The sequence below is a fragment of the Strix uralensis genome, chromosome 9 (genome assembly GCF_047716275.1).
Source record: "Strix uralensis isolate ZFMK-TIS-50842 chromosome 9, bStrUra1, whole genome shotgun sequence".
Lineage (NCBI taxonomy): Eukaryota > Metazoa > Chordata > Aves > Strigiformes > Strigidae > Strix > Strix uralensis.
Genome location: NC_133980.1, coordinates 2940860 through 2964565, shown reverse-complemented (window position 1 = coordinate 2964565; position 23706 = coordinate 2940860). Strand labels below are relative to the sequence as shown.

General features: G+C 46.3%; 1 protein-coding gene and 1 long non-coding RNA gene across 4 annotated transcripts in view; both read left to right on the top strand.

Moving 5' to 3' along the window:
- The window catches only part of IFT80 (intraflagellar transport 80), a 55494-nt gene extending 50443 nt beyond the window's left edge, over positions 1 to 5051 (top strand). For all 3 annotated transcript variants that reach the window (XM_074878434.1, XM_074878435.1, XM_074878436.1), the window contains 2 exons: positions 838 to 961; positions 3797 to 5051. In XM_074878434.1, the coding sequence (XP_074734535.1) occupies positions 838 to 961; positions 3797 to 3910 (238 nt within the window). In that variant the 3' untranslated portion in view covers positions 3911 to 5051. The remainder of the gene's footprint in view (positions 1 to 837; positions 962 to 3796) is intronic.
- A 192-nt stretch (positions 5052 to 5243) lies between these two features.
- LOC141947381 (uncharacterized) lies at positions 5244 to 10300 on the top strand. Its single transcript, XR_012630097.1, has 3 exons — positions 5244 to 5932; positions 7749 to 7895; positions 9587 to 10300. It is a non-coding gene; the product is annotated as an uncharacterized LOC141947381 (long non-coding RNA).
- Positions 10301 to 23706: the final 13406 nt, after the last annotated feature.

Here is a 23706-nt window from a genome sequence, read left to right as displayed (position 1 = left end):
TTGTTAACAGAGAAAAGTCCTTAGTGATACCTCAAACAGTATGTGACCCTCAAAGAATTAAGGCTGTTTTGAAATGTCTTGTTGCTAAAAATAGATATGTGGCTATTCAGACTCCCAGCACTGTGTAGGTGGATGAAATATGAATTAGGCCTGAGAAAACAAAGTAGGAATTTCTCCTTTAAACAAAACCCCACGTTTTCTAACAGAATCTTCTGAGGCTGTTTACTACTAATTTTTCTGCTATTATATTCATATCACCGTGGACAAAAAGTTGTTTTCCCCCCACATAACCATGTTGTTTATTATGTGGTCTGATATCATCTAAAAACTGTGTATATCAAACATAAGTATTCCTTATGCCATTGAGAAGAAAACAGATGTGAGAGGAATCAATTACGCTAATCCAATGACTAATCTTTCTGCCTATAGAATAGTTGCTATAATGTTCTGAACTGTTCAGAATCGCACTGTTCAGAAGCAATTCCTGACTGTAATAAAGTTATTAAAACATTATTACTTTTGCCTCTTTACATTGAGAGTGCTAAACTCTAAAATAAAGACTCCTGTTGCCAAACTCCAATGATGTGATGAGGTTGTCAACAGAAATAGTTGTTGGATATTTTTCATAGCATGCATCATAAAGCAGAGCGTCTCCTTCCCTGGCTACTTTTAACCTCCTGTGACTGATACGAATGTAAAACTGCTTGGCACTATAGATTAGGAATCTTTGCCTGCAGCCCAAACGCTTTTTAGAGTATCGTTTTGCAAAACCATGGTGATTGTAGTTGTGCCAGAGCATTTATATAGCCTGACAAGCCCATTTCTGTTTTATTCCAGGGCCCTAGAACTAGCAGTAAAGCACAAGACACATGTTGACACAGTCCTGGCTTATCGACAAAAGTTCCTAGAGGACTTCGGTAAAAAAGAAACGAACAAAAGATTTTTGCAATATGCAGAAGGTGTAAGTATTCCTCAAAATTATTCCTACAGCTTTAGGTCAGCCTGCTCTTTGTAGCCAGTTTGGGAGGGTGGAGGGGAATTGCCTTTACATTTTCCTCCTTTGGTTCAAATGTGAACACAAATGTTAAGATTTTACATCTGAGTACAAGTTTGTAGCTTGATGTGTGGCTACTTGGCTAGTAATAGTTGTGCATGTGTTTTATTTGAAGGCACAGATACAGAATCTATCTATTTAGTATCTGGCAGGGATTATACAAACGAAGGCACAGTTGTTTTCTATAAACAGGGAGCTAGACCTTAGTATGGTTGAATTCGTACCTCTTAAATATCTTCAACGTTTTAATGTAACTTTATGGATAGCAACAATAACAAACTTTGAAGGTATCCAGATATATATTAAGAGCGAACTACAGAGTGTTCTGCCAAATATGAAAAATAGCTAAATATACAATTTCATCAAACCTCTGTAAACCCTCTCCCATCATCAGCTAAGTCATTTCAATTTATTAGCATTTCACAGACCTTAAACACTGAGGACAGATGTAACAGGTCGTAAGCTAGAAGTATCTTAGATTCTGCTGGAGTACTTTTGCATGTTTCCTTTCTGAGAGGCACCCACATGTGCACCTTAGACAGCAATTTCATGGAGCAGCTCTTACATCCTTCCTGCTATTCCTCTCGCTGTTCCTGCGCATTCTGAGGTGAAACTATGAAAAAGAGACGTGTACTTTGACTGTGTTGGATCCTTTCATCCACTGTAGCTGATGGATTGGGAAATACATCCGAGCTGTTAGCTCAGACCCTTTAATTGCACAGTGCCCATTACACTTTCAATAAAGCTTGATTTCTAATGTAAGTCATTAGCTTTTAGGGCTTCTAAGGATTTTTCATTTCCTAAACAAGAATAAAAGGTTGCACAATATCTATCCCCCCAATGAACCATTCTGCAGTACTTTACCTAGAAAATACAGAAAAATAATAGACCAGATTCCAAGCACTCTTATCATGCAGCAATTTCAGCTGCTTTGCTGAAGATACGTCTTCTACATACTTTAAATCCATTATTGAGCAAAAATCATGTTAATCCCTGGATGCTTCTGAAAGAGACTTTTTAGATGTAATACTGACTGGTCTTTAAATCATCAAGAAAGCCATCTGGAAGGGTTCCTAAGCAATAACGCCTTGTCAGTGACAAATTTCAGTGACAAGGTGTGAGCAGAGCGATGCAAGTGGAACCTGTTTCACCCTACACTCAGTCTTGAAACTCATGTCTCAGACTCCAGAAGGTTCATGGAGTAAAGAAGTCCTTTTCCGCATCCATGTTCTGAAGGTCTTGTCCGCTGGATCTGAAAGGAGGAGGGAACCTAATTAATGAAGTGGGTTTTAAGCTTGGCTATGGTGGTAACTAAATTCTTAACGCAGCCTGTCAGACTCGTATAGCAAAGTTAGAAGGAAGTATTAAGGGCATTGAAGAAAAAAGCATGATTTTGTGCTGCTATTCCTTCTCAGGAGAAAAAAAATAGGGTCTCACTTTCCCTCTCACCACCTAAAACTCCTTCAGGCTTAAGTAGGGAGTTCCTAAGTCTTTTCTATACTGCAGCTGAGACCACTGATCTGCAATCAGATACTGAATCTAAACAATGTGCTTGGTTGTTATATCTCACGTCTTTATATATAAGGTATTACAAACCTAATATGTATACTGAGAATCCATATCTTGGCAGTTACTAGGTGTCACTGGCAAGGGTTGTTGGCTTCACTGGCAAGTAGCTCTCCGGGCTAGATGGCAGAATTAGCCCTCGCCGTGGTATGTTTAGCATCTGTGTGACATCTGTTAAAGCAAACACATTCTTTCTTAGAGCTCCATAAAGATTTCAGTCATCAGATCCAAAGCACCTGGACCCAGTAAATGCATCCTGAATTGAGGGATTAACCTTTTCACATGAGTATGTGGGTATTGCAGTTACGTCTTCCCTCACAGAGAATCTTCCTTGTTATTTCATGACTTGGTTAACAGAGTAACAGCTACTCTGAAAATTCCCTGTGCAGCAGTTGAGATTTTTTTTTCCCATCCCATCTTTGACAATCTTAATTCTCCAGCAATGAAACTGAACTTTGCAATTGCATTTTTGCCCAGTTTTTGGACATGTTTTTATAGCCATCAAATGCACCGTGATCTGTTCTTTCTTGCAAAGCATTTTTGGAAAGAAAGACAACTGTTGTACCCTACTGTACCATGGTTATTGTACTATATCTATTGTCTGAAGTTTCACTGAAATAGAATACAGCCAGAAGATGATGATTCTCTGCAGCTGGAGGAATGCCAAGATAAAGCTAAAACATTTATTGATGTAGAAGACAAATTTCAAGCAGAAATCTGATTTCTGTTATATTGGGTAACTAGTGTAACATGCTGTCAGTTTACTTGGTGGACTTTAGGTGCAGGCAAAAGACATCACTGCATGTAGTATTGATAAAGGGCTGTATTCTCAGTAATAGGACACAGATGTCATTACATTTAAATTAGATGCAAGTTGATCCAAGTTATTTTTGTGTTTTAACGTTTTTTTTTTCCCAGACACTATGAGATGTCTTAGTATTTGTTCAAATATATCAAGCTTGGTTTATTTTAAAGGTGGAAAGCTCAGTGTTAGAACTTAGCTGTGCCTTTGTACGTTCCATTAGTATAAGTTGTCGCTTACACATGAAGAACTACATAATGATTGATATGTTCACTTTGTAATTGTAACTGCAAATTGTCCTGTTAGTGAATAGCTATCTGTTTGTCCTCTCTATGTTAGCTGACCTCTGCATACTCACTTTTCTGTTCTTACAGCTGGAAGTTGATTGGAATAAAATCAAAGCCAAAATAGAGATGGAAATTGCTAAAGAAAGAGAACGAGCAGCAGCCAGTCCTGCAGCGAGAGCTAGTGTAACTGTACAGCAATAATTGTCCTTTTGGTCACCTTAACAAGTGCTTCTTGGATATTTTGTACCAGCATATTTTGACAAACATAAATTAATAAAAAAACACAACGCACATTTTGCGGGCAACAGGAGTGAGGATTGGTGTAGTCCTTGTTAACTGTTGGATGGCAGGCAGAATTATTTATTTACTGCAGTCTCCTTTGGAGCTGTGTTTATGTTCTGATGCCCTAGCTCCAGTGGGTAGCTACACTGTAGTCCATAATACAGGTATGAGAAAAAAGGGAAATTAGCTTTTGTCTTTCCATTAGTGGCTTTTAAATTTTCATTGCCATTAAAATTATTTAACCTTGCTTGCCTCTAAGTACCAATTTCCCTGTTTAAACACCCAGTTAAGTAGTTTGATTATTTCTGCAACCTCAGGGATCTCTGAAAAGACTTGTTTAAACTGCCCTAAACCAAATTTAGCAAACTTTAAGTGTTGAAAATTAAAAAAGGAGCTTGCACTTACAAAGTGCAAAGAAATATTGCACTCCCAGTTACAGTAATACATATACCTGCCAGTACATATGTCCTAGCAAGTTCTTCAACAGACGATTTCAGATTACTTCAGCAACTCAGGTTTGTCACTGTAGCAAACTATCTAGCAATAAAGGGTATTTTCTGAGATAATGAAAATTGTTTAAAATACTGTGGATGTACTTTGAATGTTGTTTGAAGTAACAAAAGGCGTTGTTGGTTGGGTTTGTAGCATCTAACATGTATAATTAACATTGATATTCAGAGCTTCCTTAAGGTTAAAATATCATATTAATTTAAAATAAGAGCTTTCCACATATTTTTCCTGCCCAAAGCACTTGATTTGAAAATATCATTCTTACAATTGTGTTATTTCATCGAGATATATTCTTTGTTTTACATATGGAAGTGGCTGCATGTGTTAGATGTGCTTTGCAGAAGCCCTTCGCATTATAAATACGTGAGCAGGTTCTTCATAACTCACGTTGTATAATATGTATCTTTCAAATGTTACCATCAAAATGTTAACTATCTGTATATCTGGCAAATTTCTTCTGTTTTGTAAATCATTATATGGCACTTTTTTGCACAGTTCATAAATTTCTTAACAAAAACAAATAAAGGGGTGTTTTTAAATGTATCCAGTAGACGATGCATTAGGTCATCTCCATTGATTAACCCGACTGCTAAATAAAACATTTTTTGATGTAGCTCACTCAAAAGTTCCGCACTATTCTGGTATACTGACATGTGGCAAAGTGAACACCTTCACCTTCCATTGACTTGCAGAAAGCACTTATTAGTTCCAGAATTGAGTCCAAAATATCACTAATGGCAAGTGTTTAATGTTAAATTTATGAAGCCTGGCTCAGATTTGTAATGCAAGTTTGGAAGTTCAGGGTCTCGGCTTTATCTTGCTCTTTTATTCTTGGGCCACTTGGAAGTACAGCAGAAGCAGCAAATTAAAAATGCCTGGTGCAACAATTAACAGTTGCAAAGGCTGAGATAAAACAGGGGAAGGATGCCACGCCTGCAAGGGTACGTCCTTGACTGACTGCCCTTCAGCTTGGTGTCGATATCGTTCACTTCAAGCTGGATCTCCACGTCTCAATATTAATGAGAAGTGTTGCATTTGTAGGCGAGGGGAAAGGCTGATTAATTCCTAGGACAAAGCACGATAAAGACCTTAAGGTGTTGATCACTGATCAGCTCTATTTTTTTCCACGCACATCCAGTCCTGAACTACATGCTGTGCTGAGCATATTTGTGTTAAATAGAAAAACAACAGAAAACAAAGCAAAAGAAATATTTTGGAAAAGCACTGTTATTCTTTATTTTCACCAGGTTCTAATATGCAGGTAACCTGGTACAATTCTGACCTTGGGTATGAAATTTAAATTTCAGAATGCTCTCAGAAGAAAATATCCTTATACGGCTTACCTGGGATTGTTGCAGGGTTTTTACATATCACAACTGGAATTCCAAGAAAAGTGTAAAAAGAAGCACCAGGAAGATATTGATGTTTCAGGTATGTTCATAAACAGCAACAAACCTTGCGTATCTGTTTCAGTGGGCCACTGCTGGTGTATTCCGATAAGATTGGTGTTTTAGCAAGTGCAAAGAAAGATCAAAAGTACTTTTACCCAACTTGTTGTGTTTGTGTCCTATTACCTCCTTGTCCAAACCCTGATTTAAAACCTTCTAGAGCTGTAAATGAAATCACTAATCAATTACCAGGCACATTATTGTCCAGTGCAAGAAGCCCGATTCCTCAATAACTTAAGAATACTTATTTTAAAAATAGGTAACACCCTATTTAATTATTGACTATTATCCTGGTTTCAGCTGGGATAGAGTTAATTTTTTTCCCAAACATCATAAATCTAAGAAGTAGGCATTAACAGAATTAAAATATAATTGTTTTAGTTGCTGTTGTGAGGGATCAGTTACTCAAATCCTGCCATAGCAGGCTGGGTGTTGTAGTTCACATGCTTCATTTGACCTTGACTGCAGTAGATTCTCTCTGGTTGTAAGAAGGGAGGTTCAAATGGGAATGTGAAAAATGTATCTTGAAGTGAGGTAAAAGTAAAAGCTAAGATGAGTGTTTGAAAGCAAAATACTGAAAAATTTTGTGTGCATTAGGTAGCACTTCTGTCTTCTAAACTTTCAAACATTGCTCTTAGCTCTCCTTGCACGTGGACTTGGAAATGACATTAAAACATGCAGAATTTTTTTCCCATTCTAGCAGTGTAAAATGGGACAAACCTGAATAATCTGTTACTGTACATCAGGACCCTGCCCTGCATTAGAGGACACCCATTTTTACAGCCCAGCCTTCCTGCTCTGTCCATCATCTGTGGGGCGAGTGGTGATTGCAAGGAGGAGCAGTGAAAAGGGCATTTTAGGAACATCCTCCCGGATTTGACAAAAAAAAATTGGAAGTACTGCTTTAATCTGGCTTTATACCATGTTTTAACTATCCTTTTGGCTCCAATTATTCCAGGTAATGCAAATGGTTAAAGAAATATTAATTTTTACCTCTAGCTTAATTTTTTTACGGTTTGCATGTTTTTAATAGTTCGGAGGAAAAAGGAAAAATATTTTTTGTGCTCTGATACCTAAGACAGCGAGACTTTGAGGGCTATCTTTGTCAGATTTTATCCTTTGGAACTGGAACAGGGTGAAGCTTTTGCATCATCTGACATGAAAACTGAATTTCACAGTTTATGTAGAACCATTTCCTACTGCGGGCAAACAAATGTTCATCTCTAATGAGTGTATGAGGTAACTCTGGGTATATCCCATTTGTACCAGAGACCAGAAGCATCTCTGAGGGAGATGAGGGGTAACAGCAGTCAGAGGTGGTGCTCGGGTGTGTCTGGGAGTTTCAGTTCTTGTTGTGGCCTCTCTCTGCCTCATTTTTTCCATCCGCAGAGGGGAGGAATGTATTTAGCGACGTTGCTGGGTTTTGAGTTGTAAGAAGTTAATGTACACAACGCACTCAACAGAAAGGCTGGCAAATTCGAACTTTAAAGGTTCTCAAACCCCAAACCAATAAACATTAATAATGTCATGGTGCTTGGTGAAGATGCCCAGTGTTATTCCCTTATTGACAGATGAAGTCACTTGCCCATGGGCATCCCACAGGCCCATGCAGGCTGGCAATAGGACCAAGCCATCCCGTAGCCCAGCCCTACCTGCTGATCGGAGAGCTGTAAGGGAACTGCCCGCAGCCCGGCTAGAAACTGGGATAATTAGTGAAGGCTGTTGAATTGCCACGGAATCGCTCAGTCTGCAAAGCAGGCTACAAGATTTAGCTGTGCCGCTCTCCTTGAATTTAACAGAAACTGCCCAGATAGAATTTGATGGAGGTTTCACAGCCAGGAGTTCAGTGAGAGCCGCGAGCACAGCTGGGGAGGAAGCATCACGGGGCCTGCCTTGAGCTGTGGTGGGATTTCATCCAAACCTATCAACCCACGTTCCGTTAAAAGGTAAAATTCGCTATTGTAGATAACACAAAAATGCCCTGCAATCCTCTGAGACTTAGTCTTTGCTATTTCTTCAGAAAAGTCGTAGATTCTATTGAATAGTGAATGGAAATACTGATGGTAAAAGGGGAAAAAAAAGAAGTGCTATCCACTGAATTATGATGTGTCGGTCCTTCTGATTCCAAAAGAAGCAAAATAGGAACCAAAACGTTGGTGTTACACTGACAGAGTGAGTCTTAGGAATGGCAAATGCCTCAAAGCTGTGAAATACACTGCTTTTCAAGCAGTAAAGCAGTTTGAGAGCTGTATCATACTGGCCTGGTGCCAGCCTTGACATGATTTTTTGGGCATATCTGGTAAATCTGCCTGAAAAGTAATGTAAGCCCAGTGTGTTTGGTTTGGGCCCCTTGGCTGAAATGATAAATTCCTTTACAGTTTAACTTTTAAGAAAAAGTTAACTGGGAATTTTCATCATTTATAAAATAGAAGGCATCATTTTGGCAAGATATTAATCTCATACTTTGCCAGAACGATGCCCTTCCTGCAGCCACAAGTTTTGAAGCCTACAGGATTAATTGGATTGGCTTAACCATGAAACAAGCAACTCACAAATACGCCATTAAAGATTCGCTCACATAATCTGTGCTGTCCTCAGGGCTAAAAAGAGCTATAGAAGAGCTAATGCTCATTTTCAAGGGACTGGTATCTGCTGCTCCTTTCCCTACTTTAAACCTTTAATTGAGGTGTGGAAAAATAGCAAAAGTGCTTGTAAATGGGAGTATCTGCCTGATGAAGGAGCTGCCCTTGGCCTCGTAAGAAGAAAATCATGCGCATGGTGATGGAGAGCCCTGACACTGATACTTAAAAATGTAAATTAACTAGGAGTCATCTTCTCTTTGAGCTTTCACTAAGTGATTGGAGCATGCAAGCCTCAGACAAATAAACCATAGCAAATGAGTACTCTTTCAGGAAAGATACGCTGTCCCCTGCAGCGTATAAGAAAGGCCTAATCTCAGTTCCAGTAAAAATAGGATAGCTGCTTCAACTAGACACGAGGATTTGATGAAGCATCTGGGAACATCTTTGTGTCTTTAGCATTTTTAGCTGCAATATAGAAACTTTTAGAAGCCACAGCAAGAAATATTTCAAAATTCAGATGCCCATATCAATACCTACATCCACACCTGTATTTGACAAACACGCAAAGCCTCGGTTTTGCAGTGTGAGGAACAGCTCTCTTGTGCCTAAAATGATCTACCAACCTTGCCTGTGAGGGGAGGAGGAGTATCTTGCTCTCATTGGGAGCCCTTTAGCTGGGACCCCACAGCGAGGTAACTGGTGTTTCAGAGGGTTTGAGGGCAGGAGACCTGGCAGTGCTCAGTACCGAGGTCTGGTGTGGCCTGTGCTGGATTGGGCCATTCAGTTCCCCCTTAGAGTGGAAGTGATCCCAAGTTGCCTCAGTGAAATAAAAAGCACGATACCAGAAGGCACTAATATTTTATTAGCAAGCTTTGGAGGTGGTTCTCCTCCCAGGCTGCGTGCCGCCACTGCATGACGCCGAGGGGGAAAGCCTGATCCTGCTTCCCCTGCCCGCCACCCGTGGGGCTGGGAGGCGTGAGGATCACCCTGTTGGGCCGACTTCGTGCGGTCGTGTCTGTGCAAACCCTGTGGACCATCTCCTGCTGCTTCCACAGACCCTCAAGGAAACCCGGCCCAGGCGAGGGGAGCCGGGGGTGCCACACCGAGCTGCAGCCATCTCCTTCTGTCACCCCGCGGAGAGCGTGTCATCGTACTGGAGGTGATGTCATCGTACTGGAGGTGATGCCATCGTATCAGAGGTGATGCCATTGTATCAGAGGTGATGCCATTGTATCAGAGGTGATGTCCCCAAGTCAACTTCTTTCTGGACGACTTATCCCACCTCTTAACCAGCCCCCGCTGGGGTTGAGCAGTGACCTGCGGCCCCCACGCTCCCGGGGAGGTGAGCAGGAGCTCCCCGGGTCTCTCCCAGCCTGTGGCGTGTCCCTCTGGGGAGCCCTGGTGTCCTGCAGACTGTGTCCCCCCCCGGAGCACCAGCATCTGCTCCCCAAGGCACAGTGGCACATCCCTCCGTGGGCCCTGGCTGTTCCCTGTGCTGTGTCCAGCCAGACCGCCATGGACCCTCGTGGACAAACTTCCCAGGGGACAGCGTCACGCCAGGGGGTCTGCAATGGCCCCCCCGCCGGCCCCAGGAAGGCTGCTGGGTCCATCACAGCTCCGCCCCGCTGTGTCCCTCCGTGACATCCTGGACCGCTGTGTCCCTCTGTCCAGCCCCCATCCGTGGGTCCGCAGGGTGGGTGGGGTGGGGGTCTCAGCTGCAAACCCCCCCATCCCCATCCTCGTCCCCGGGGGGCCGGTGGGGGCAGCGCTGAGCCTCCTCGTAGCTGGGCAGATGCTTCACCTCCTCGTAGCGGGGCAGCGGCGGCAGCTCCAGCCCCGGGCCCGGAGGGGCGGCGGGACCCCCGGGGAGGGGGAGGCGGCGGCGGCGGTGGGGGTCGGGGTGGGGCGCGGAGCAGGCGCGGTGGCGGAGGACACAGCCGGCGGCCACCAGCGCCAGGAGGACGAGCAGAGCCGCCAGCCTCCGCGCCAGCCACCGCGCCCGCGGAAGCCAAGCGCGCTCCGCCGCCGCCCCCCCGGCCCCGGCCCCGGTCCCACCGCAGGCAGCGCGGCCGCACGGCGCCGGCCCCCGCCCGCCCGCCATCCCGCCCGCCATCCCTCCGCGCCTCGCGTAACCCTTCTCCGCTCCCGGCGCGCACCTTCCGCGGAGCCGGCGGCGCTCTCCGCGCCCCTCCCGGCGGCAGCGCTGGGTTTTATCCGCGCTGGGCCGGGTTTTATCGCTGATGGAAAATCGATGGGGCCATTTGGCGGCGGTGCCCGGGCTAATGGAGGTATTCAGTTCAAGACTTTGTCTTGTGTCCCTAGACTAGATGCCAACATAGCAGTTAAATGAAACTTCCAGGATTGCTTTTAAGTTTCTTTGTGGTTGAGATGTGAGGAGTTTACATGGAGGTCAAATACTGACGATTTCTTGGTCTTTTTTGTTACTAGCTTTCTCCATCCTGTTCCAACATTTCTGAAAATTTGGGGAAAAAATAAAAATATATGCTTCTCACCTAGGAGAAGGCCCCACAATATCAGAATGAAATGCCTGAATGTTAATTATGATCAAAAGGAGGGGGGAGCATTAGTAGTAGAGTTACTATGGGATTGGAGATCCATCAGAATAGCTGGAGCAAACTATGTAGACATAAGAATGTAAACAGGCTCAGTCTCTGCGCCCCGGCCCCGCAGCTCAACCCCAGCCTCTCCCAGCAGGGTCACCAACAGGGTGTCCCTGCCTCAGTGTGCCCCAAAACCTACCGCTGAGCTGAAATGTATCTTCCACGGGTGGGGGCAGAATCACTGATGAGGGGTAATCTGTACTCAAGGACATGGGGGTGGGTGGTACCTGAGGATGTGCGGATGAGCGGTACCCAAGGATGCAGGGATGAACCCAAGGATACAGGGATGAGCAGTACCCAAGGATGCAGGGATGAAATGGTACCCGAGGATACAGAGATGAGCGGTACCCAAGGGCATGAGCATAAATGATACCTGAGCCCTGAGCGACCCACGGGAGGGGAAAGGCAGGATGCAGAGCCTACCACTGATTCTGCCACTTCAAAAGGACACTGCAGCGTCAGAGCGGGCAGGCAGGCTGGCTCCCTGGCACCTGTGCCAGGCACAGATCAGAGTGAGCTCTTCATTCTTCCGTTCTGTTGGTTTTTATTCCTACCATTAAGATTTCACAACTTTTCACCTGTTGGCAAGGCCAGGGGGTCTCCATGTCACCCAGCAGTGACCATTGCCCACACTTCTGGGATGACTTTATTTAGCCCCCGTAATTGCAGCCCCTCCTGCGTTGTTTGCTGATTACCCTCAGCTCAATTGCAAAACTCCTCAGGCAACCGGGAGAGGAGAGGGAGGTCTAATCTAGTCATGGAAAAACTTACTAATATGAAACATGGCAAAAAATGACTATGACTTTTCTGCTTGGTTTCTTTTTAGGTGATTATGCCAAATCTGATATGCAGCAGCTAACCCACCTACGTGACCATCACGTGTAATTGTGTTCATTTCCTTTGTCTTGTTTACTCGACCTGTGATGGTTTTGTTGCTGGTATCTGTAAGCAATGCTCCTGCTGTCATCCTTACATTGGGGTAATTCATGCCTATCGTATCTGTTACAGATTTTGTGGTGCTCAGGAACAAAGATGTATCTCAGCAGTGATACAGCATTGAGCAGAGTTTACATAAAAATAATCTGAAAGGAAGGAGGGGGTCGATGGTGCCAGGCTTCTGGCAAACAATGAGAAACCACGGTTGCTTTCTGTATCTTCAGGGGTTTATTCTTCATACGTTTCCTCACTTGTGGACATTTCTCCCTGCAGAAGGCTGCTGGGAGCTGTGGGAAATGTGGGCTTCAGGCATGGAGCTGAGGCAGGAGGGTGGCAGCAGGGGGGCACAGCCCCAGCCCTAGCTGCTTTAGGACTGACCTGCCTGGGCCGTGCTAGCTCTGCCACCCCACATGAGGGGGTGGTCATGGGGACCCTGGCCCTTTGCCTCGGGGACGTGTCCCGGCCAGCGGCTGGCAGGATCAGGGATGCTGAGCACCAGCAGCAGCTCCCTGCAGTGCCTGGGGCTGCATTTACTTCAGACTCTTGATAATAACCAGTGTGGGTTTTTTAAGGCAAATACAATGGCAAGTAAACAGCAGGGTGCCTGGTGCAGCCTCCCTACCCATTAATAAAGCACTGCATTTTAACAACATTTCTGATAAGCTGTAACTCCGCAATCAGAGCGCTATGAAATATTAAAGCCTGTTGATAGCTCATTAAAGCTAACATTCTGGCTGGCCCTCCAGTGCGCGCCGCGGGCCGGGCTTCGGTGCTCGGCCTGCAGAAGTGGCCGAGGATGGGCTCTGCACCCTGTCAGATGAGGAGAACTGCAGCTGGAGGAAACAGGGCGCTGCAATAGCAAGAAAAAATAAGAATTAAAATTCTGGTATGCAGCTACACTCACTCCAGCAGCCCCAGCTCCTACAACCCCACACCTGGCTTGGAAAAATGCAGAAATATCGGCTCCTGGGGGGGGAGTCAGGGCCAGGGGACTGGTCCCCCCTGGTTTGGTGGCTTCATGGGAATGCCTGCAGCCATCCTGGGGCAGCTACGGGTGTAGATGCTGTGGGTTTTGGGGGATTTGGGGTGGTGCATCATTGGAGCTGGGTGAGCACCAGAAAATGTATGGAGAGGGTCTTCTGCCCAGCTGTGGGTTCCCGTGTGGGTGTGGGGGGTGGTCAGGGGTGATTGGTTCCATCAGGAGTAATTGGTGTCACCGATGTGAGTAATGAAGCTGTAAGCAGCTGCAGCTGCTACTGGAGCTGAGGGATGGGTGATTTTTAGAAGTGTAGCCCCTCTACTGAGGGCCAGCAGGGCGTAGGGACTGTTTGCCAGCTCCCTGGGATGGTAACTGGTGAGAGAGGGGACAGGGGGGCTGCAGCCACCCCTAGGACCTCGAGTGGCCCTGTCACTGTGCAGGGAGCTGGACCACTGAGCTGGCCTGGCTGGGGAGGCGGTAGCACCAGGGCAGTGAAAACTGGGGTGGAGCAGCCCTTCGCCTCTCCTCCTCCACACACAGGACTTCAAACAAGGGTGATAAACAGCGGCCCCCAGCCCCCCCCCACCCCACCCCATCCGGGCTCACCCACAGGCGATGGTCCAGCTGGGGGGTGCGAAGTTTCCTGACTCACTCTAGGTGAGGATGGAGGCGGCAGAGGTGGTGATTCGCCACATTCCATCTATATTAAAGCTCAAATTCAACACTTTGAACTTTCATACTGATCCATCGCGCCAAAAGTTTCTGGCAAATCCATGCCACCAGCTCCTGAAGTGTGGTGAGTGTCCCTCGGCACCAGAGCAGTCCCAGGACTCTGAGGTTTTTTCTGGTTAGCTCAAAACTTAGTTGCCTTTTTTACCACGCAACTGATTCTTTGAATGCTGGGCTTGTGCATCACCCTGCAAGTGTTTTTTGACAGGGATGGGAGTGCAATAGTAAGGCAAAGCATTGTTTCTATTAGTAGCAGCATCACTCTTAGGCAGTTCAAGATGCTTTCCATGACCTTTCTCACTGATGGAAGAGAAATGAGATTTCAGATGAGGTGGCCCAGATGTTTGTCAGAAGTAGTCTTGAAAACCATCAGGATGATGTAATGTACATTCTTTTAATTGCATGTCCACAAATGCCTCTATCACTTAACCATTGCAACTGTGGCCTCTTCAGATCTCAAAAAAAACAAGACCCTGGTAACTGTGCTTGGGAGCGAGACCTACAAACCAGGCGTGGGCACTGTGGCACAGCACCCCCGTGGCTCCTCCCCCCCCACCACATCATGGTCCTCCCATTCCCATCACTGTCCCCCTGCCACCGCCAGGACACGGCCACCAGCACTCGTCTGGAGCTGGGAAGGGTCATGGCCAGGGGAAAAACCCCACAGGCAATGAGGGAAGAAGAGAAAAAGCTTTCTGGGAAAATACCCAAAGGTGGGGAGCCGAAAAGCCAGGGCGTGTTGTCACAGGTATTCATTTCCCAGCAAAAAAGGATAGCATAAGGTTGGTTGTGAGAACTCCTGCATGAATTTTCTTTTATTTTTATATATATTTATATAGATCTATATAATATTTATTTATTTTCATTTTTAAATGCTAAAGCAGAATATGAGTAAAGGAGGTGTTTCTCCCCATGCAGCCAGCCCAAACACAAGTGGAGATGGGAATATCTTGCCCATCCAAACCGCTCTCCTGTTTCATGCTTCCTTCTCCTCCTCCTCTGGATGTGGGTCAGGACCTTCATGGCAGTCTGGGGTGGTGGGGGCCGATGGCCAGTGCTGTCCCCAGGCCTGTGAGGAGCTTTTTTCCACCCTCAAAGCATGACAGAGCACTGGGGTAGCACCGGGAGTTGCTGAGCATAAATAAATCATCATTAGCAGCCGCATTGTGCCTCCCCCATCCCAAAATCTCTTTTTACAAGCTGTGAGAAACCCACTTTGTGGCTGCCCGGAGTCTTGGGTAAACTCCGGGGCTGCTGAGCAGTTTCTGGGAAGGAGAAGTTGATTTTCTCCAGTTTTGCAGGGGATGCACAATTATCGATCCTGCAAATGACCCCTGCAGAAATACATCGATCCCTTTGGAGCAGCAGATCATTAAATACTTGACTTCCAGATCTTTCATATAGTGCCAAAGAGCTGACCTGGCAAAATAATTATTTTATAGTGTGCATAATTGTCCCTGAGACCATTAGTATTTGTGTAACTCTGAACTCTCCTTCACGGGAGCCTGCTACCTAAAATGCTCTTTATACAATGATGCTTCACATCTGCATTTCCTTTTCTTGTCTGTTTTCCCCCAAATATGGGAAAACTAATTGGGAAAAAGTGTAATGAAGTTAAGCTTTGTCTTTTTGGGCAAGACTCTGAAAGCCTCACATGTGGTGAGCAGCATTTGGTAGCAGGAGTAATCACATGGATTGATGGAGAGAAGCACAGTTTTGGATGACGATCTGGATTATAGATAGAAACCAGTGCAGCCCTCACAGCTTCAATGATATTACAACATCTAGTAGACCCAAACCTTGAGATAATTGAGGCTTTTATAGGAATTATGGAGCAAATTGCTGCTGTGCTGGAGGATGTGCAGGCACTTCACGTTGCATTTCGGTCTCTGTTACAGCCCTTCTGCAAGTATTCCTCTCCCTGGACCCTGAATCAGTAAATGCGGTGCCATGAGGGCGGGTGAGGCTGTAGCTGGGGGGGTTTTGGGGTGCTGGGTGAGTGAGGCTGTAGCTGGGGGGGTGTTTGCTTTCAGTCTGAGTGGGGTAAAATCTCCCCTGGCATCAGCAGCTGGCAATGACTGAGGGCTTCCCCGGTCACGCCATCCATGCGGCCGTCTTCAGAACAGTCTGCCAAAATAAACAATACATAGTTTTTAGCATTTCTGTAAAAACTGATAAAGAAGCTCTTCAGAAAACCCCTCGGCAGTGAGCTTGGAGCACTGCTCAGGGAAAGCTCTACCTTGCTTCAATTAAACACACAAAGCTGAGATCTGTTTCTTCACGTTTTTCAAGAACATCTGTAACTGCAATAAGGCTTAAGAAACAAGAAGATGACTCTGCATATGTAAAAAAAATAAATGCCATTACCTCACAGCTCAGAAATCTCTCCTGCCAGCAAATATTTGCTGTTAGACTATTAAAAAACAGAGAAAGTGAGAGAGAGCGAGGCCAAAACACTCCTGCATGCCTCTGATTCCTTCCCAGGCTAGGTCAGTTCTCCTGTTAACAGTTTTGGATGCTCTCCAGAAACGAAATGGATTTTCTTCAAATAAATAAAAGGTGAAAATATCGCAGGGCAATGATATCGATATCAAGTATGTTGTCAGGCTTCCCAGACTCCTTGTCGCAGCTAACATATTCGATTTTATTCCTTCTACTAAAAAGAAGCATTAGAAAGATTGGATTGTACTAGTTTTCCCCTTGCAATAGTTCCTTGCAATTAGGACTCAAAACCTTAGACTCCATGGAGAGGCTCCCGTTCATGCAGTGGGTTTTGGCTGAGGCTTTTAGTGTTACAAATAATGAACATCTCTTCATATAACGCTCATATAACAAGGATGATTTGCTCCAATGGCTGTTTTTCTTCTGAATGAAATTATGTTAATTTCTAAAAATGATTCCAGGGTTATAACCTTGATCCGACACCATCCTCAAGCACAGGTTTAATTTTAAGCCCCCGATGGCAGCGAAACCCCTGGGAGATGGGCTGGTGGCTGCAGGTGGGGAGGAGGCTGGATGGGCAGCACGCTGGGCATGGATCAACACAGAAATGCTGAAATGTATTAAAATGCAGCAACAACCAAAAAGCAATAAAGGACAATTTGTCACAGTTGGAAAGGATCACTGCAGTGGTCTGGAATAACCAAAAAACTATTTTTTAGCTTTTTTTTTTTTTACAGGGGGCAACATTTTTCCAAGCCACGGTCCTCATTAGTCATGCCATTTCTCAAGAGGCTGCCATGATCCAGTCATGAATTTCTGAGATGATTTCATCTCACTGTTATTTACAACTTAGCCCAAAAGCTCAGCCTCTTCCTATTATTTGTGGTTAAATATAGCAACGGATTCTTTCCCATTCCTCTTTCTCTCGGAGCGGTTTTTCTGCCACCCACACGAATCGCATGAGTCAGCCGGCACTCGGAGGAGCAGTTCCCAGCTGGCCAGGCCCTCGGCTGCCTTCGCGCATCCCGAGCTCACCCCGAGCGAGCATCGGGAGGTGAAAGAACGTCTGTCTGCTCGCAACTGGGGTGCAGCCAGAGGTGCTCGCCCCACACCCAGGGGTCACCCTGCCTGCATCCCGGCTGCTCCTCTGCCATCCCACACAGGAATTTCAGGTGGCCCCAGTTTTCATGCAACCCACCACCACGGAGGACGTGGGGGTCACTAAGAGCAGGGCAATGCCCCAGGCATGGGGAGCAAGCACCGTCCTGCTGAAAACCTTCTCCCATTCCCCTCTTGCTCTTCCCTTCTCTTATTAAAGTGAACATTAAAATGCTCTACTTTTATTAAACAGAACATTTCCCACCCCACTTTTGTCAGCACCAGCCTGAATTCCCCAGAGCCCCCATGCATGGGTGACATGCTGCAGACAAAGGGTTTTTGCTGGGGGTAAAGCCAACAGCCACCCCAACACCTGAGCAGCAGGTTGGTACTTTGTTAAATAAATTTTAAAAAGGGAGAAAAAACTGCCTGCTGTTTTGCTGGGAAGGGGGTGATAGCCGTGCCAGGGCAGACGAGGGGCAGGGTGCTCGGCAGGGAAGCATCCTGCCTGCACTGGCAGCACCAAGCGATGCAGCCCCGTGCGCATCTCTGAGGAAAAGTGTGAGGGGGAGGGATGAGGATGATGAGGTTGGGGGGGGGCAGCATGGAGGCTGCAGCTGCGGGGGGAGGATGAAGGGGCAGGGGAGGATTGACCCTGCTATTTTTAACCGTGGTGTTTACACGCCATAAATAACCGTGCCGGCCTCGGAGGCGGTGCAGTAAATAGGAAAAGCTCAGGCACGGCTCCCCCCGGATCCACTCCTCTGGCCTGGGGGGTCCTGCAAGGCCACCACGCAGCTGGGCTTTGGTGGGTCCCTTTATGGAAGCCCACAGACTGGTGGGTCTGGATGTAAACCAGCAAATATTCCGTGTTGGGAAATGAGGTGCGTGGGTCCCGTGGAGACAAAATAGCAAATTTGCTGTGTCCTCCTGCGGGAGCTGACATTTAAACTCTGAAAGTCAGGATAAAAATATGGAAAATGTATCATGGTTTTGCTGTTGAGAGGAGAAACCCCCACCATGCCACGTACCGCAGCGGCTGCTGTGAAGCTCGGCCCCACCGAGGCTGGGGGGCAGGGGGAAGGGGACAGAGAGCTCGGACACGGATGCGGAGCAGGGCTGGGGGGGAGCAGGGGCTGCAGAGCTGGGCTGGGGATGGGTGATGGCCTCAGGCTCCTCCCCCAGCTCCACAGAAATCAACCAAACCCAAAAAAACACCAAAAAAATAAATATCTGACGTGACTCTTGGTGGAGCCCTGGTGCCTCCGGGAAGAGACACCGGAGCTAACTGATACCAGAGAGATCACATTGCTGGCTAATTCTCCGAGGACTGAATTAGTTAAATTACTTTTTCTTCTTTCATCACTTCCAGAATAATAAATCAGCACAAACGTATTAGTCCTGCCAGCAGTTGGGTTGCTCCAGATAAAGGTCTTGGGTGATTTTCAGCATCCCTGGTGCCAACCTACCCTCTACCTGCCTGGAGCTGCGAGTCCGAGTGCAGCTTCTCAGCCCCTACGTGATGGGATTTACTAGTCGTATCCTCTGCTCTTGGTGGGGTTCCACTGTCTATTTGCTATATAATTAACTCATTGCCTTTTTAGAGCCATTATTTAATGACCCTGCTATCATTTCACTGTCTCATCAGCACACTGCTAAATTCAATACCTTTTTCAGTGCTGTCTTGCCCAGTGATGCTACTGGGTGCCTCACCAGTTTGGACATGCTGAATGGCACTGGTGCCCCAGCTCCCATCTGCATAAACATTTCCACGGCAGCTCAAATTATTGGTGTGCCCAGCAGCCGTCAAGCTGAAGCCCTGTTAGTGCAGGACCTGCTGGGGAAATCTCCAAGGGTTTCCTGGGCTGTTTTGGATTTGGGTTGTGGTTTAAGAAAATATGTGCAGGTAAAGTCTTTGTATCCCAGGTTTCCCTGCTTGAGGGTTTGGGGTGGAAAACTGGCCTGCAGCAAGGGTTCCCCCACACCACCTCATCCCCAGAGAGCATGGCAGATTTATTTTTTCATAAATGGACACAAATAGATGTAAGGAACAAGATTTTCAGTGAGTAATAGGAGTTTAGCCTAAAATGTGTTTGATGGTCTCAATGCAGGCTGGAATTTCCCTAATGATTTTGGTGTGGAGGAAGGGGTTTTTCTGGCCCTACTTTGCAGGTTTCGTCCTCGCTTGGCAAAGCCACCCATTTTGGATTCCTTCTGAGACCTGAATTGTCATCTGCTCGGGTGATGGCGCATGGAAAGCTCCTAATTCTGGCCACGCTGGGTAACTTTCTAAAATACCAGTGGTCTAAAGCATTTTTGACAATTAAACAGCATTGATTTCCCTTTAACAAAACAAGCTGCAGGGTGCTGTGATGGTAGAGGAGAACAGAGTACTCAGGAGTGCTGGGGTATCATTGGGGATATGGAGATTATCATGCCCCACCCCCAAATAGTTTTTTTCTAAGCAGAAGGAAAGCTCAAAGCGCACAGTTCATGTGCAGTGTGTGTCTGTCCGTGAGGGGCTTTTTGCAAGTTAATATGATAAAAAAAAGAGATTAAAAATTTGAGACTGAGCCTGGAGCATCCTCCTCCCTCCCTGTGCCATGCACTGTGTCTCAGCAAGTGCTTCAGTGCAGATGTTATGAGGCCTCCTGCGATTCCTGTCATCTCTTGGGGATCTGGGATGAGGACACAACATGGAGCAGAACGGAGTAAATACAGCGAATATCCAGTAAATACAGGTGGCACAATCACAAGACACAGGTGTTCACCAATTTCTGCGTAGCAGGAACTCTAGCAACGTATTTCTGGCCTTTTCACCTCAAAGAAGATGGCTGTTTGTAATTAGCTCTCTAAGTGACGACACAACATCACAAGTGGTGATATATGTGTGATGCTTTCATTTACAGCTTCCAGACAAAAGCCTGTCTGCAGAGGAGTTAGTGGAAATTAAAACCAGCTAATGCCTGTATATTATACAAAGGCCTGTACGCAATTATGAAATCAGAAATAAAGCAGGATGCAGATGGGGGCATTGGGATCCATCCCCGGGTGATTATGGTTGTATTTTTTGAGCTAAAGTCCAGGAATATTTGTTGTGACTGTGATGTGTCACCTCTCCTGGGGGTCCCTGGATGTCATTTTGAGGGGAAACATTGATTTTCTGACCGCTGCCTCCTCAAAAAGTAAAATATATATTTTACTGAACAGGCTAATGCGTATCTGAAGGCTAAAACTCCAATTTTTCCTCTTTTCATTTCCCCTGTGTGCTCAGCTGACCTGCCTTTCCAGGGCGCTTCCCGTCTGCTGCCGGCCCCAGCCAGAGGTTTTGTCTGTCCTTTCCGCTGCATCCAGCAAATCCCTCTGGTTTCCTTCCTCTCCTTTCCTGGCTCAGAGTCCTCCTCTCTCCTTACTTGCTCTCATACAGCAAGGAGCAGCCAGTCTCTGCCTTTTATTTAAAAAAACCCCAAACCCTACACACCAAAAGAAGCAAAAAACCCTCATAATGCATCTGGATTTCTTTCCAAGTGGGAAGGACCAATTAGCATCTGCTTCCCTGGGAGACGGTGGGGAGACCCGAGCCCGCATCAGCAGTGCTGGAGTGACACAGCACCGCGGCGCTTTCAGAGCCTTGTCGCTTAAATATTTTTAATTTTTTTTAAAAAATGAAGCTTTTCAAAGGTCCAGCTGTCAAAAAAGCAAGCGTGAGATTGATTTATCACATGCTAGGGCATATATGGGGCTGTGTCTGGAGGTTTTCTGCACAATGTGTAAGGCCTGGCCAGAGAATCTACTGTAATAGAAAAATTAAGTGTCGGGAATTGAATAAAAACTGTATCTGCAAACCCCACATATTTCTGCTTTACAACATGATGTGTTTGGAACTGCCTGAGCAGTGAAGTAGGAGTTCAAAGGGCTTTCCAACGAGCCCACTCGTGACTTTAGGATGTGATTAAAGAGTGTGTGCCCCCCCCATTTAGAGGCAGCTGGGCACTGACATCTCCATAACGCTATATCGCCCCTGCAATGAAATTAAATTTATTCTATTTTTTATGTTTGGTTTTTTTTTAGGAAATGAGCCCTTTCCCCCAAGCAACGAGCTCTTACTCGTGCTGAGGGGCGGGCTTGACTCCTCAGTAGCCGAGGGCCGAGGCGGGCGCAGCGGCGCGGAGCTGCGCGGGTGCGGAGCTGCGCGGAGCCTCCGCGGAGCGGAGCGAGGCCGGGCCGGGCCGGGCTTGGCGAGGCCGGGGAGCTGTTGCCATCTGCAGGCGGCTTCGCCTTGGTGCCGGGAAGGAACTTTTTAACGGCAGCCGGAAAGATGCTGGTCGGGCTTAGGGGAAAATCCCTGGGAAAGGGGTTTGGGGGCCAGGGGCACCCAGCCCTGGGGGGCACCCATCTCAAACCAGCTGCCCGCCAGCCCAAAGCACCCCTGCTAATTAATCCTCTTATCCTAATGACCAGGCAAGGTGGGAGCTCCCTCCTCTTCCTCCCCTTCATCAGCTCCCCTTTCCCCAGTTCTGCTTTTCTCTCTAGCAGACAGTGGGGGCTGACCAGCCACTTCTGAGATGGAAAGAAGTCGGTGGAAGAGTCTGGGCTATGATAGTTTGGGCATCCTGCGAGCACAATTAATTTTATTTATTCTCCACCACAGACACGGTGCAGGACTCTTTGGGGCAGGGGCTGGCTCCGGCCACGTCAGGCTGGCAGAGTTGTTGCAGGGACCAGTGTTTCTCCAAACAGTGGGACCAACAACACCACAGCGTTTTGTCAAGGTGGGTCCAAAGCCTCCTACCCATCACCCGGGACCACTGGGCCTGATCCTGGCACTGGTGGGCTCCATCCCCCTTCCTCACCACCCCCCCCAGCTGCCAGCCATACAATAACCCGTGGGCCTATTGCCGATGGAAAGGTGACTGTAGCTGTTGGATAAAGAAATGTAATAGCAGCAAGCTATAGGAAAATATTTAGGGGGTGGTTTCACCTTGAATCAAGATGTGTTGCTGCGATACATAACAGTACCAAGGAGGAAGCCTGTAGCAACTGGAAACTTATTAAAATTGATCCCTTCCTTTCAGGAGGAGGATGTAATTCTGCTGCTGTCAATAAGTAATGGTCCTGCAGCTGCAGGAAGAGCTTGTTTAACTTGAGGATGGAGCAAGAGCTGGCGAGGAAAAATCTAATTTCATAATAATGAATAACGACCTGGCCCGTGCTCAGGCGAAGCTGGTGATGGGGGTTCCAAGGCGAACGCTTTAGCAGGGGCGTGAGGGACACGTATGGATCAGGAAAAGTGCCAGGCTTTGGAAGACTGACCAGATGCTGCCCCTGCAATTTGAACACAGCTAATTCCACGCTTAAGCTAATTGCAAAGGGATGGCATGCAAAGTATGTGACTCGCTTGTCATTTGAATGAACAGATCTCATTTTCCTGACAAAGGGGATTTAACTGTGCATATAATGTACTGTCCTAAACTAAGAATTACATCCCACATTTTAAGTTTGGCACAGGGTACTCTCACAAATTCCTGTATGAATATATGAATAACTATTCTTTGAATACATTCAAACAAATTCTCTCGCTTTGCATACATTTTAATGGTCCTATACATGGCTGGAACACTTGCACTGTTGTACTGAGATGGTGCATGGCCAACGAAACAGGAAGTACAACTGGGCCCTGATCGAGCTTTTCTTAAAAAAATATGAGTCCACTGAAAAAATATGAGCACTGAAAATCATTCAGCCATGTGACAGTGTTGTCATGGCTGGCTTGGGCAGAAAAATATCCGGAACCACTAAGTGGAGTGTTCAGGAGCATTTACATCAGTTTTCTTTATGTCTTTTTCTTGTTTTCTGTAAGTATTCTGGTAAATACATTAGTTGCTCAAATAGTACCCCAAAAGTAAATGTATAGACTGTTCTAAATAGTAATAATAATAACAATAATAATAATGATGATGAAAATTGTCATTATGAACTTCTGAGCTGAAAAACCTGCTTCTGAAAACCCTGCTCAAATCTGCTGAGGGAGAAAGAAGAGATGGCTCTTCTCTCACTCAGACAAACTGCTATGCTCCACATATTTGGTACAGGTACTGTGTTTATATGATTTCTCCCCATTTGTAAAACTGGGTATTCTCTCGTGGAGATGGCATTGCTCATTCCCTGCCTGACGCCTGGGGCAGACATGGGGTTTGGGGGATCTATCTGCATTCAGGGAGGTGTCGTGGGAGGGTGAAAATACTCTGGATGGCTCTGGGTGGCTGTGTTCACAGTAACCCACCTGAACAGCTCAAGCAGCGCCTGATTTTTAGGTGACAAGTGTCTGGCACCCTCGGAAAAATCTGAAGGCATCTCAGGCTCTGCATCC